The sequence below is a fragment of the Cuculus canorus genome, chromosome 4 (genome assembly GCF_017976375.1).
Source record: "Cuculus canorus isolate bCucCan1 chromosome 4, bCucCan1.pri, whole genome shotgun sequence".
Lineage (NCBI taxonomy): Eukaryota > Metazoa > Chordata > Aves > Cuculiformes > Cuculidae > Cuculus > Cuculus canorus.
In genome coordinates, this window is record NC_071404.1 from 24,999,543 (window position 1) to 25,013,783 (window position 14,241).

Here is a 14,241-nt window from a genome sequence, read left to right on the forward strand (position 1 = left end):
CAGCCGCCGCCGGGATACGCGTCCCGCCGGGTCCGGGCAGGCAGAGTCGGCAGCGCCTCTCCCGCCCCCCCCGCCGCTCGCAGCCGCCCCGCCGCCGGCCCCGTGCGGACGAGGCGGGTCGCACCGCCCCCCCCACCCCCGCCCTGCCCCGGCGCGCCGGGCGCGGTGCGTGCAGCCCCGCGGGAGCCGCCCCCGCGCCTCCCCGCTCCCTCCCCCGCCGGCAGCGCCGCGGAGCCGGCGCCTCCCTTCCTCCCCCCCAGGGTGTTGCCGCCCCAGCTCGGCGGGGGCGGGCCAGGGCGGAGGCGCTGGACGGGCGGGTTCCCCGAGCCGCCGGGGGTCACCGAGGAGCGTGCGAGCCCGCCTGCCCCCGCGAGGCAGGGCGGGAGGCGCGGAGCCCAGCCTCGCCCCGGCCCCTCGGCGGAGCCCCCGCCCGGCGCTCCCCGCCCCGCGCCCCGGGCAGCCGGGCAGGGCGGCGGCGTCATGTGACCGCGCGGCGCGGTGCCAGCGCCCGCGGCGGGGGCGGGCGGAGGGCGGGCTGCTCCTCACACCGATCCGCAGCCGCCGCCGAGGACACGACGGCCCCGGTGCCGCCGCGGCGCCCGCAGCTCCGGTGTAAGTGCGGGGGAGGGGGGGCGGTGCGGGACGGAGGTGCCGGAGGAGCGGAGTTGGCAGGGAGCGGGACGGCGGCTTCGCGCACCTGCGGGGAGGGACGGGGCTCGGGGGGTCGCTCGGCTGTGCCGGAGCGCGGGAAGGCGAGGATGGGACCGGCTCTCAAAGTCCTGTATCCCTGGCATCCTTCTCTGCCCCGAGCGCCCCTTGGCCGCGGAGCCGAAACGCGGGGCGCTGCGCGTGGAAGCGCGGAGTTAGGCACAAGGACCGCCCTGAGCCTCCTTGTCCCGGGCGCCTTGGGGCTTGGGCTTGTTTTTAAAACCGAGAGAGGAATAGGAGTGATTTGCTTTGGGACTTTGTCAGGTGAGCACCTGGCAGAGCTCGGGGAAGGGTCAGCCCCGCGAGCCCGTGCGGGGCGGTGACAGCTGGAGACTGGGAGAGCGACCCGCTTAGGAAGGGGTCGGTCAGGAGTTACGGTTAAAAAACACACTAAAGTCGCGTAGTGTCCACCCCGGTCATTTGGGTGCTGTACCTGTCTGATGGGTTTTATCTATTTCTTCGCCTTTGAAAGTTCAGGAAGCGTCACTGCTTGTGGAGTTTTTATTATTGGGAAAAACTGAATGTGTGGCTAATGAGAGAGCTTTGAAGACTTGACTTTATTTCAACGAATATCCGTAGATGTTCTTTACCTGTATTGAAAACAAAGGATTACATGGCTGTTCACTAATGACTTGTCCTTACAATACTTTGAAGATAAACTGTCTTAATAATCACATGAGGAGTTGTTTCTTGTGTGAGAGCAGTTGCAGTTGGATTTGATAATCCTGCCTGATCCAGAAGAGACTTATTTCAAACTAACTTTCCTCCTGTAATTTTAAGACTATTTTCTCTAGTATCAAGATACAAAAAAAAATCTGGAGATCACTTGAGTGGCCTTTCTTATTGCTAGCTAATAAGGCAAGTACTTTTTTTCCCTTGCACACCCTGTTATAAATATGTCATAGACCACAAGGGAGACTGGGGGTAAGGATAAGGAAAAAAAAAAGAAGATACTAAATGACCTCTCCCTTCCCTAAGAAAACAAGCAAAATTTCCTCTAAGAAGCAGAGCTGTGAGGGAGCCCTTAGGTGCTGCGAGGATTTGACCTAGGCAGCACCCATTTAGCCAAAAGCAAAAGTCTTAAGATAAATAATGATTTAAATGTGAGTGAGATTAATAGAAGGCTCAGGGATAATAGCCATGGGCTTTAATACAACCACCAAATGACTTATATTTCCAGATATTCTGTGTGAAGAAGTTAAGGAACTGATAGTATCGGCATAAACCCTAAACACCCACACGTTGCTGTATAGATGCTGTACTATCCAGTTGTCACCTCATGTGCCTTGTTAAACTCCAGCCATGAAGCCCCACAGCAATTATTAGTGTTACTGTGGTACTCATCCTCGTAATTTGTTGTAACACATTCTCGGATTGGATAATATTAGATGTCCCACCCATGGTTTATAAACAACCAATACGAAGTATGTAAGAGAAGAGAGAGTATTTGAAACTACAGCTTTGAAGGCAAATGAACGTTGAAGTTATTGTAGTGCATGACATCTAGATGAGATGTGCCTGTCCTCTGTCTCCTCGTCAGCTTATTTCATTTATTCAGCTCTATATTTGAGTGCATTAAAAATAAAAGTATTATATCCATGGAAAATAAGGTCCTGAGATGAAGTTTGCATGCATATTAAACAGGGATGTAGAAGGCTAAGTGTGTGGTGGCTTAGAAGGATATTCTTGGCTGCACGGCGTGGTATCAGTGCTCAACTACTGAGCAGTACTGAACAAAAATGAGATCCTGTCCAGAAGCATCCTCTGGCTTTACAAATCCCTCCTGCAGTGGTCCGATTCCCCCCAGCTTTGTCTGCGAAGAAGGTTGTTACTGTCAGGCTGAGCGCTCCCTGTTTGGTGTGTGAAGCTGTAGCTCTGCTTAGCTATTGGCATTCTGTAAATACAGTAATAAACCAACTAGTCCAAGAGAAGGTCTCAGGTAACCGTCGTGACCTGTGGTGTCTAAAAATCTGCTCCCTTATGTTAAGGGAGACTGTTTGTAAATAGGGCAGGTTCTCTGCATAAGGACAGTGTTTTTATTCACACCCAATGAACAAACACCTCCACCCACTGTTGTTGTTTTAAAAGACTCCAGCTGCTCATGAATATAGGGTCAGGGAGGGCCGCCTAAATGTTTCTCTGTGCTTTCTCCCCAGCGCAGCCAGCAGAGCTGTTTCCTGTTCTTTGTTTCAAGGCTGGGGTTTGCGTCACACATTCCAAGTGGCATATGTGGTGCTCTTTCCTGTTTCAGGCTGTTTTCTGGCAGATGGGTAGCCTCGTCCAGGCCCCTTGTCACTGCCCCTCAACTCCCAATCCCCACCCAGTGAGTTATCATGTCTCTACACACTCATGATTGCTTAAGATGCCTGTGTTATGTCATAACAAGGTTTCCAAGTTAACCTTTAACGCACGCCCTCAACTCCAGCGTAGTGATGGGGGTGAACCAAAAAGCTTCAGTCTCTTTGCTGAAAAGTTGTACTTGAGTGTCCAGAAAGTTGTGAGCCGGGTTCCTGCTCTCGCTCATCAGATGATCCGGAATAGCTCCGTTAAAGTCATGGAATAAGACTGCTGTAAAAAGCATGTAACTGAGAAGAGGATTCACAGCTGTAGGTTCATACTCCGAAGAGGATTTTGGCTTCTGCAGTCACCCAACCTGAATGGTCCACTATAAGCATTTTATATTTTCACATCTCAAAAGGAGTAGTTACTTTCTTCTTATACAAACTAGAATATTTACTGTTTTCCAGATGTAAAACAGAATATGAGGCACTGCTGAGTAACTTTTCTTTGGAATAAATAGGTATGGCTGTCCCATATTTTGCATTTTTGGAGACATAAATTTTTTACTCCTGCTTTTACGTTTATCTTCTCCCCCCACCCAGTTGCAGGCAGACATAGAGAAACATCAAGAGGAAATTCAGAAAGAGAACATAAATCTTTCTGTTACTTTGGATCTGACAGAAGAAGAGCTGAAGAACCCAAGCCAAAGCTCATTGAAACGTAGAGAAAGACTTGCATTGACTTCAGTGGGCTTTGAATCAGGCCCTGGATGAAAATGCTAGTTGGAGAGTTTATTCTTCTCTGAATAAACTCCAGTATGGGCTGGAGTATGCATGGTTTCTGTACACACAGAAATACTTCCACCTTTTCATTTTACCCTTTTTTGTTTCACTTGTTTTTTTTTAAGCAATATTCTAGTTCCTGCTCTTGCTCTTATAGATGCTGAAAGTTAGCTGTTTGCAATCATTGAAGGTATCTTTTAAGAAGTATCCAACATACATGCTTTTAACTTCCTCTTTCAGGACTTAATTATATGTGAAAAATATTTTTTTCTGAATTTTGTGCACATCCTTACAGTAACTTGTTTTTATCTGTTCAGAAATCCAGATAACAAGAAGTATTTGGCCACACAATCTTGGTAAGTTATTGATTATTTTCGTTTGTTACTTTCAATTGTTTTCACTTAGATGTTTTTCTCTTAATTTCAGAATACCACAAATGTGTTTATCCATTAGAACCCAATTAAATATCTTAATTCTAGTATTGTTAATTTGCAGAAGATTTCAAACCTGTTGAATATTTTTTTCCCATGACAGAGGAAAAGCGTTGCATTTAACTGCATTTCATGTTGGAAACTGGTGTATAATAAATGTAGTAAATTTTGTGGTTCACACTTTTTTGTAGCCAGAAGTGTTATAAAATCGGGGACTGAAATTAAAATCATAATAGTTTTGTAAACCAACTTTTTAATATTAATTAACACTGCTAACAGGAGGTCTTTAGAGTTCTTTTATGCTGCCAGCATTGAAGCTTTGTGTTTTCATTCTGAGGCTAGTTGCTTCCAATCCAGAATATGAGGTTTGGCAGAGCTGGTTTTAGGAGACATTTAACCCTTCCCTGTTAAGCATTCACTTAATGCTGGGGCTTCCTTTGAGGGTTTCGTGGCAGTAGTTGATACCTCCCAGGGGAAGGACATGTAAGTGTAGATCAGTCAAATGAAAAGGTAAAGTTCTAACGGAACTAAATTAACTTGATCCATGAAGTCAGGCTTTCCACTTTTTAAACAGTCTAAGCTGCTTTTATCACTGTCTCTTCTGTACCTGCTACACTATCCTGCTCTTCTTCCCGTTTGGTTTTCCACTTCCATAGGTACATAGAACTTCATCAGCATTTGCCCTGTATTCAAATTCTCGTTCAAATTAATATTTTAGGCTATTATTCATAAATGTACACTTCCTTTCTTTAGGGTTACATTTTTTTTCTTCTTTCACATACTATCTAAAATGTTGAATCTCTGTTTCATGAACTAGCAGAACTGTTTATATGAGAGGACAGTATTTTTTCTTGGTTTTCCCTTGTAATAAAAAGGTAGGCTTTATATTCCTCCTTCTTACATTTCTCTTCAAAATTAACCTCTTAAGAAAAACACAACAAAGAAACAAAGCTCAGTTTGGAAGGGAAAGATTATCATACCATTGCACATACTTTACTTGCTTTCAGAAGTCTGATCTTTTATCCTTACTAGACCGTTCCTCCTTCTAAGAAATAGCTTGAGACAGGAAATCAGGCAGCAGTCTGCCCTGATAAAGGAGAATATTGTCTAATGGAGGTGCCTCAAGGAGCTTTTCTTTCTCTCCCTTAGGTTCAGCAAATGCAGAACTGAAGGTTAAACAGGGTGTACATGGGCTCCATTTTTCCTTGGTAGAGAAGGTATTTTCTTAACGAGCACTGCAAGACCTTTTTTTTTCCCAAAATCTGATAAATTATTATGTCAAAGCAGTTCGATGTCAAACAAAGTGACATCAGCAAGGTTAGAATGCACAAAAAAAACATTTTCAGCCTGCTTGCAGTCCTTAAGTGAGGAAAGTAAAAGATTTTCAAGTCAATAAAAAGCAAAAATAGTCTGAAGTACTGAATAACAGAATCCTGTAGAAATATTCTTTTTCTTTGTACCTATCAAGTGAAACTTCCAGAAAATTTTTGTTCAGGTACCATATTTTTTTACACGATGTTACAACTTTTCAACAGTTACTACCATTTCCCAGTGAAATTCCAGTGAATAAACAAACACAGAAGCCTGCGGATTTTCTTGGTTTACTAATTCTTAATGATTTTCCGCCTGCTGTTCTTCGTGGTGGGGCTGCTCCCATCCCTTTGCCTAGCACCATATCTGTGCCTTTGCTTTTTACCCTGCTATTGCTTGTTTTTGAGTGAGTCTGACTGCTGTGCTGAGCTGGAAAGTTTCTTTGGTGCTATTTTGGGGCCCAGTGCAGTTAAGCACTTGCTTACTTCCCATTAAAGTTATTGGAACTTTAGAAACACTTTTTTGCTGACTCAGGTCTTGATGAACAACTGGTACAGTAAGTGCAAACGCATCTTGTTAATAGTCCTAAACCTTTTTCTACCCTTCCCAGGGAATCCTGCTCTCAGAAACTGGTTTTTTTTCTCTGTCACACTCCCTTTTAAGGGTCCACTGAAGAAGACTTCTCGTTTAGGGTCAGAAAACGTGCCCACCCTTTGGATTTCATTGGTAGAGAGTCTTCGGGTATTATCAGTTCTCCTTAGTATCAGGGGAAGTTTGACTGGAAGCTCACAGAAGAAGTAATAGTTTCAGAGCAACAGTGTTAAGTCCCAAAGGGCTTGGACTGAAGAGTTTGGCCACATGACTTATGCTGGCTGCGAGATACCAACAGGCCTGCAAGAACTGCAGTGTCTTTGGGGAGTGCACTCAAGCAGTGCTAATTTAGCAGATGCCATTACATTATTCTGTAATTATACCCACAATAACAGTCATACCTTGAAGCTTCTAGACAAAGCCTCACTCTGCCACGGGGCAGCATTCCTTGCTTCCCCCAGGCACGAAGACTGAGAAAGGAAACCCCGTGCGTGCTTCATGCAGGGTGAAGAGAGGCAAAATTTGTGGTTGCTACCCCCATGTCCACGACAAGAGTGAGATCACTGACTGCTCTTCCAGGTAAGAGCAAAGGGACTATGTTGCAGGGAGGCTTTGTAGTTGTTGGATGTGCACAGTCAAAACTGTCCCTCCACCCCACCCTTTCCTTTCACAACAGGTCTGCAGAGTTGGTGGACCTTTAAAGTACATGTACAGAGGTGCTGGAAGTAGCTGCAATGTGGTTGCTCCTCTTCAGCTACCCTGCAGTGCAAATCTGTAGTCTGGGTGCATTCTTTAACCACTTCACTCGTTTCATCCAGGGTAAATAACCTGTACAAGTCCTTACTGACAGAGTACACATTAAATAGCTTTAAGCTTTCATTTACCCTTAATTACGTCTCTGAAGCAGCAAACCATACCTGTCAGAAAGTTACTACTGAGAAGTCGTCAATCCTGACAAGGTGTTGAATTTTATGATGAGCTTCCCTTCTGGAAGGGATACTTGACTGCGTGTTGGATCACAGGGATTCGGGGACAGAGTTTGTGGGTTTTTTCTCACTTGCTGTCTTCGCTGGAGATAGGAAAATACTGAGGATTTTGCCTGGACTTTACCTTGCACCTGTCCCTATTTGCATACAAAAAAACAATTGCTTCATTTGTCTTTCTGAAGTACAGGGTGTGAGCAAAATCTTATCAAAAGCTGTGTCCTGTTTGGACAAGTTCGACTGACTTGGCAGAGATCCACAGGGTGGAGTGAATGGGAGGAGGCAAGAAAGTAAAACTGGGTGGCTTGTTAGCAGAAAAAGAGAGGGAGAGCGGAAAAAAAAAAAAAAAAAGACAAGGTGGAATGTTTGCCTACTGTATTGTAGTTAATTATTTAGTTTCAGATTGCATTCATTTTAAATTCTTTTAACCCACATGTAAAAAAAACTTTAATGCAAAATAGTTTATCTAATAACATGAAAGACAAAGGCCCTTATTTTTAATACACTTAAAATTAATATATTGTTGTTTCCTCACTGTTCTATTCTATGACAGCTCAGGAATGAGGAGCAGTATTTTGATTTTCCAGAAATTACTTGTATTTACTAAACAATTTGTGGGATTTCAAACAAGTACATTATGAAATCAGTGTGTAAAGTAGAATCCAACTGTTTTTTCATTTCCCTGTAGTAGATAAGGCTGTTTACCTTCCCTATTGCCCCTTTCTCAATGTTTTGGAGTGAGAGACTGGAACTTTTTGAGTTAGTAGGCATGTTTTTACAAATAGACCAGAAAAAAACCTACTAAATTCTTACTAGAAGTAGCACGCTTTATTTGTGTGTGAGTGTGCGTGCATTTATTTTGTTGTGAATGTGGTCCAAGTAATCTGTTTCGAGCTTTATTTTTAAATACAAAGATAATTGTTTTGTGAGTTTGTTCACAGTTTTAGGAAGGTGTCCTTCAGAGCTAAATTTTAAGTGTCAAGACCCAAAGCTGCTTTCTATAGCAGCTGCTCTGTAGCAGCTCTGACAGTTTCCACCAAATAAGAATCTAACTCTCTGATCGGGACCAACTGAACCAAGCATTATATAGTAATTAATTTTCCTTTCATGAAAATTTGTTTCCAGTCACTATCAAACGGGAAAAAGAAACCTACTGCTTAAGAGTAATATGTGATAAAGTGCTCGATTTCTGTACTATCATGCAACAACAAAAGTAACGTTTTCTTCTGCTGTTCTTAGATGACTACACCTGAGAAAGATTGAGAATTACTTTTCACTTTTATTCAGGGCATTACACTTTCTGTTTTCTATGTCAGTCTAATTCCTGCAGAGTAATTTAGAGCCCTCTCAGGAAACACTCAAATGCATAGCAGGACATGTGAAATGTGTGTCAAATGTCTTCACACACTTGCTTGAAGTAAAAGGTGAAAAGGAGTTAACTCTTAAACTGAAGAAAATCTAATTTTGAAACAACAAAAATGACAGAAAAAGTAGTCTGGGAGCATAACAAGTCTGGGAGCTTGCTTAGAACAAACTTTTCTCTCCTCTCCTCCTCTCCTCCTCTCCTCCTCTCCTCCTCTCCTCCTCTCCTCCTCTCCTCCTCTCCTCCTCTCCTCCTCTCCTCCTCTCCTCCTCTCCTCCTCTCCTCCTCTCCTCCTCTCCTCCTCTCCTCCTCTCCTCCTCTCCTCCTCTCCTCCTCTCCTCCTCTCCTCCTCTCCTCCTCTCCTCCTCTCCTCCTCTCCTCCTCTCCTCCTCTCCTCCCTTGTTTTCTTTCCTCCTTTCTTCTTTTTCCTCCTTCTCCTTTCTTCCTTTCTTTTCTGCCTTTCTTTTTTCTTTCCTTCCTTCACTAAAGCACAAAGTAGTGTGTGGCTTTATCTATATAAACTAAAAATTGCAAGTTTATGGAAACCTGAAAGCAAGTAGTTCCAAATTCTTACATATGAGGTTCAAGATGCTACATTTTACTGTAAACATTTTTTTATGTCCAGAAGTATAACTTTTTTCTGTTTTCACAATGCATAAATACGTGTGGGAACCTGTGAGTGATGCATGGATACACATATATATGCATATATTTAATGCATAGATATGTGAATGTGTTTCTGGGAAGGCTTCTGAAATGTGAGTTCTAGCTGTGTGAAAGGTTAATAACCTGAGGAAGATAACCATTCAAAGAAAAGGTGTATAGTTAGTAACTTCTCACAGACATGCTTAAAGCATTTACAGAATTATCAAAACTTCTAGCAAATAGTGCAGTCTCACACAACTGCTTCTGAAATAAAACGACATGTTAAGTTTAAACTGGAAATTGGATTGAGCTGCTCTTGTTTGTTTCACTTTTTTTTTTATTTGGTTTTGTCAGGCCTTTGACTTTTTTAAGAATTATGAAGAACTGTCTTCATTTTACTTTACTTTTGGTACTCGTTTGTTTCCACTATTCAAAATGTACACTGTTGTGATATATTTCTATAAGTCTTTGAACTTTCTTCATATACCTTAACATTGGTGATAGACTCATGCCATCTTTCTCTGGAAGCCCTTAACAAACTTTTATCTATAAACACACGTGGCAGTTAATTGCAAGATTGTTCATTAGTGTAGGCTTATTATAATTGTTTTAATTTGAGCAGGTACATTTTATAAGTTTGATTTAAATTTCTGTGAGAATTTCCAGCCCCAACTACAAATCTATTGAGCCTCTAACCTACTTCCGCAGGGTGAAACTGTCTGGATGGTGCAGTCTGGCTGTTTTCGTTTCTTTCCAGTGCCATCTACTGGTTAAAATTGAATTTGTGCAAATTTATTTTTGTCCTCACTTCTTAATAGACATCATAGCACTTCCAGGCAGGGCTGTGCTTTGTACAATGTGTGGTCAGAACTTGCTCCTTTAACAGCAGTTATATAATGTATACTATCCAGTGATTTGTAAAAGCTTGCCAACATCTAAATGTCATTGAGAACAACTTTCTTTTGCTTCTCTTGGTTTTTAATCTGTACTCCTATGGCTTACCCCAGAAAAGGTATCTCCTCCTTTTTTTAACAGCTTTCTGCTAAGTACATTTATTTCAGGCAGTTTGAGATGCACTGAATGTGGACGAGTGAGGTTGAACACCCTGTAGTAAAACTGAAGCTGCACAGAATACAATCAGATTTTTTGAAGTGTTTTTCTCTTGCACAGTTAGCACAAATTGTTGTTGAATTTTCACTAAAGCTATTATCTCAGGGAAATAAACTGTTGTATTTTTTTATGTTAAGTCATTGCAGCATGTTGAATGTACCTCTCCAAATTAGTCCTGGATTTTAATCTTTCTTTTGCATTTATTTCAGTGTCATTGTACCTGAAAGTTTCAGCTTTTCTATCAGGACAAGAGATACCCTCTCCAGAATCAGTTCACTGTATTATCAGCCAAACAAGTTTATTCTGAAGTTACAATGCTAAGAAATGTATGGTCTAAACTGTAATGTGTTTACATGCTAATGACAGCTAATGAAAGTAACAGTTCTGTGATTTTGGTGTGGTGAAATGAACAATAAAAATGAACTTTTTAATTAAAGTGAGCAGATGTCCCTTTGTTTCAGTAGCGATTGGGAAAGGATAAACTTACAGCAACTTAAATATTTAAAGAAGGCCAGTCAAATATTTAAGAAGCTATGTTAGAAATGGATAAATAGTCACTTTAATCTGACAAAACAGTAGGGTCTTTACAGTTCAGAAAGTTGATATGGGGAGTTCTAACACCTTGTCTCTCCCTTGCAGGCCAGGATATACAAGACATCAGAACAGGTGAATAAAGAAGATGTTAATGTTTGACCCAGTCCCTATCAAGCAAGAAGCCATGGAGCCTGTTTCAGTGGTAAGGCTTTCAAAATATTTTAGCCTTTGTGATAGCTCTGTAGTTTTTCCATCTTTAAATTCATATCAAGTTTTTGCTAAGCTTTGGACTACCCTAGGAAAGGCTGTGAAGTTGTATTTTGGTTTTAGGGCAATCAGATTTACATTCTATGAAAATTTTTTCTGTAGTTGATAAGTTTATCGCACCTAAATGTCCTGTCCCATCACCTCTGCTGGTGCGCCTGTTCTCAGAGCAGAAGAGAGAATATCCAAGTACTTCTCAGCCACCTCAGTGATCTCTGTAGCTCATACTACTGATGGAGATGGGTTGAAATTAAGTTGCCAGACTTCATAGTGAAGTGACTAGAGCCTGTGGTTTTGATGTTACAACTTTGAAGTACATGAACAGCTGCTCCCCATCCCCTTTTCTGTTTCTGTCTTAGTCTTGACAACATGCCTTGGGCTAACTCTGCCTTCCAAACAGCAAAAACTGAATCCTGACGAAAACAGTAATGGGTTTTTGCTGAGTAAATCAGGTGCCTTACCATGCAAACAGATGAGAACGAGGGCTGTGGAGCAGGAATGGGGAAAAAGGGGGGAAGGGGAGACTTCAATTGCGTTAATTTTCCATCAACTTGGCGTATAGCTCAGAGAAGAGTCTGATAAGCAAGAGAAGCAGGAATGTGTAGCTGGGAGGGGGACAGTGGGAATTGCGATGATTTAGGCTGCCAGGGAGATAGGGCCTTTGAGAGCAGCTTCACTTACTCAACTGCAGGTTACTGCTGAAGGGAAGGTTCAGGCTTCCTCTCTCCTTTCTGCTTTTGTGTCTCCTTTTTATGACATGAAGCAATTGTATGGCCACAGAATGATTTGGATCCTTTGGATCAGCTCTGTGAATGGTCAGAATTGCTAGCCAACCAAAAATACACTTATTTTTTGGTCAGATCAGGAAGCTGATCTGACTCGTTCTGCAGCTGCTCAATACTGGAGCAGGAGGAGGGGGGAGGGTGAGTAGCCTGCAATAAGATCAGATTAAGTGTAAAGTGAAACACACCCTTAGAAAGGATGATCAATTATAAAGGTGGAGTCAGTTAGGGTGCATTAAACTCACACTCTGAATGGCATCTTTCAATGAAAAGTTTTCTTCCGGTTGTATTTAAAATGTAGGATAATTGTGAATTTAAATATGTCTGTAAGTAGTCTGATGTCTTCAGTGCTATTAAAAACACTTTTTGAGAGTTAAGTTTATATGCATTTTTAAATTACAGTTTGACTTTTGTGGGGTTTATTTACTTGACAGCAATGATAGAAAATAACAGATCTATCATTGAGGGCATAAGTATGACAAATTCCAATATTTGGGTCAAGAAAGAATCTCAGTATATCTGTCACTTCAATCACAATTATTGCATAACCTTGTTAAGATTAGTGGTGATTATCTATTATGATGTAAGGATATCTAATGATATCCATCAGAGGCAGAAGATGGGCGACTTTCACAATAAAAGTGTCATTACAAAAATGACAGAAAATCACTATAGAGACACTGTGGGCTTTATCTGCCAAGGAAGGTTCTGCAGTGGCTTGGAATGGTGTGCATGAGAGACAGAAGACCCTCCCCCAGACTAGTGTGTGTTTCTGCAAGATGGACGGGGACAGTCCCTCAGCAGGCTGGCCAGGAGAGGAGTGAGCAGTCTTCCCCAGACCAGCAAAAGAAGGAAAAACTGCAGAGGGAAGAACAAGGGAGCATTTCTGAGCCAAGTGCATTTCAAGACTGTAATTCCAAATGTTGCTTAGTCTATGCGACGTGCTCCTTGCAGAGGTGTGGTACCTTCCACGCATTGGACTTCCATAGTCATAACTTGGTGTCATCACTCTGACCAGCCATCAGAGACTACTCAGAGAGTTTACCAAATCTGTATGCTTTCTTTGTTGTTATTGCATAATGCAAGCAGGAAAGAAAGAGCAGAAAGTCCAGAGAAAAGGCTGTTTTGCGTGAGGTTCCCCTCATGGAGATTACTCCGGTTTCACGGGGGCTGAGGAGTGTTTGTGTTTCAGTTTCTGCACATACACAGGCTGTTTAGCCCTAAGCCCTTGAAGTCCTGGCTTCCTCAGCACTTCTTAAGTCTTGTGGCTCCCTTGGAGCCTTGCCATCATGGCTCCCCAGCAGAAACTGCTCGGGAAATACCTCTAAGGGGAGGAATAGTGGTATGGAGAGAATGTAGGAAAGGATAGCAGCCACTGAGTGTGTTTGTTTTCTAGACCTATTGAGGAGGTGGAAAGAAAGAGAAACTGTTAGTGTGATGTAGCATTCAGTTCACTGCAAGCTGACATAACTTAGAAATCTAAAATCAGGATTTACTTGTATTGTATCTTGCATTCTGATAGTGTCATTAGAGGCCAAACTAGATGAAGCCCCTTAGGAATTATTGGTTATTATACGGAAACATACACTGTAGGTATAAAGTCTTTCTTAAAATCCCATTGGTTGGTATGGGAGAGGGAAACAAATTATGGTTTTGACACTACTGTATTTCAGGGGGTGTGGCTGAAAGGATTAGCTATGCTTCTCAGATGACTGAAGCTCGCACCCACGGTATTTCATCACTCTACCAACAGCTCATGCTGTTTATTGAATTAAATTATTGAATACATTTAATGATAGTTCTTAATGAAATAGCGACAAAGTCATCTGAGTCCTACCTAAAATACTTGCTGTTAAAATGTTTTAAACATTTGGACAAATACCAATGACCATTTAGTGAGAGAAGATTTTTTTTTTTTATGTGTTACCGTCTTTCTTTTAATTGAAATAAAGAGCTTTTCACTGCCTTTCCATTCGTTCCAAAACTACTTGTTTCACCCGTTTTTAAAGATAACTATCTTCTGCATGAGGGGTTGAGGTCTTAAGGTAGTGTACTGGAAATTTCATGTGATGACGATGCTTTTTTTTGTATTAGCCACTGTTTGGATTAAATCCTATCTATCCTCTAACATGATACTGATTTGACAAGTAATTTTAAGTAGGTGAGCAGGTTCTTTACCTGTTTATGTTCTTCCAAGAGGCTGCCTAGATTCATAGTCTTAGTTGGTTCATAAAAGACTTGGTGAATTGCTTAAAAAACTGTTCTACTGTACAACAAAGATGATGTTTCACTGTGGTAGTACAACAGAAGTTAGCAGATTATATCAAATTAGTGCTTGATGTCCCCTTGTTGGATGCATTAGTCTTCTCCGTGGTGAGAGGTGTGCTTGTGGTGTAATTGGCCAGTCTTTGTTCTTGATAGACTGTAAAGAGGAAAAGCATGGTGATTCTTTCTCCT

The 14,241-nt window shown here is 42.2% G+C and overlaps 1 protein-coding gene across 2 annotated transcripts in view; it reads left to right on the plus strand.

Annotated features, from left to right (window-relative positions):
* Window positions 1–340: 340 nt before the first annotated feature.
* KLF3 (KLF transcription factor 3) overlaps window positions 341–14,241 on the plus strand; it is a 28,514-nt gene continuing 14,613 nt past the window's right edge. Inside the window, exons 1-3 of one of the 2 annotated variants that reach the window (XM_054065046.1) lie at window positions 341–612; window positions 4,088–4,126; window positions 10,844–10,940. In XM_054065046.1, the coding sequence (XP_053921021.1) occupies window positions 10,884–10,940 (57 nt within the window). In that variant the 5' untranslated portion in view covers window positions 341–612; window positions 4,088–4,126; window positions 10,844–10,883. Of the gene's footprint in view, window positions 613–4,087; window positions 4,127–6,657; window positions 6,683–10,843; window positions 10,941–14,241 lie in introns of those variants that run through there. The other variant, XM_054065047.1, reaches the window with a different exon arrangement.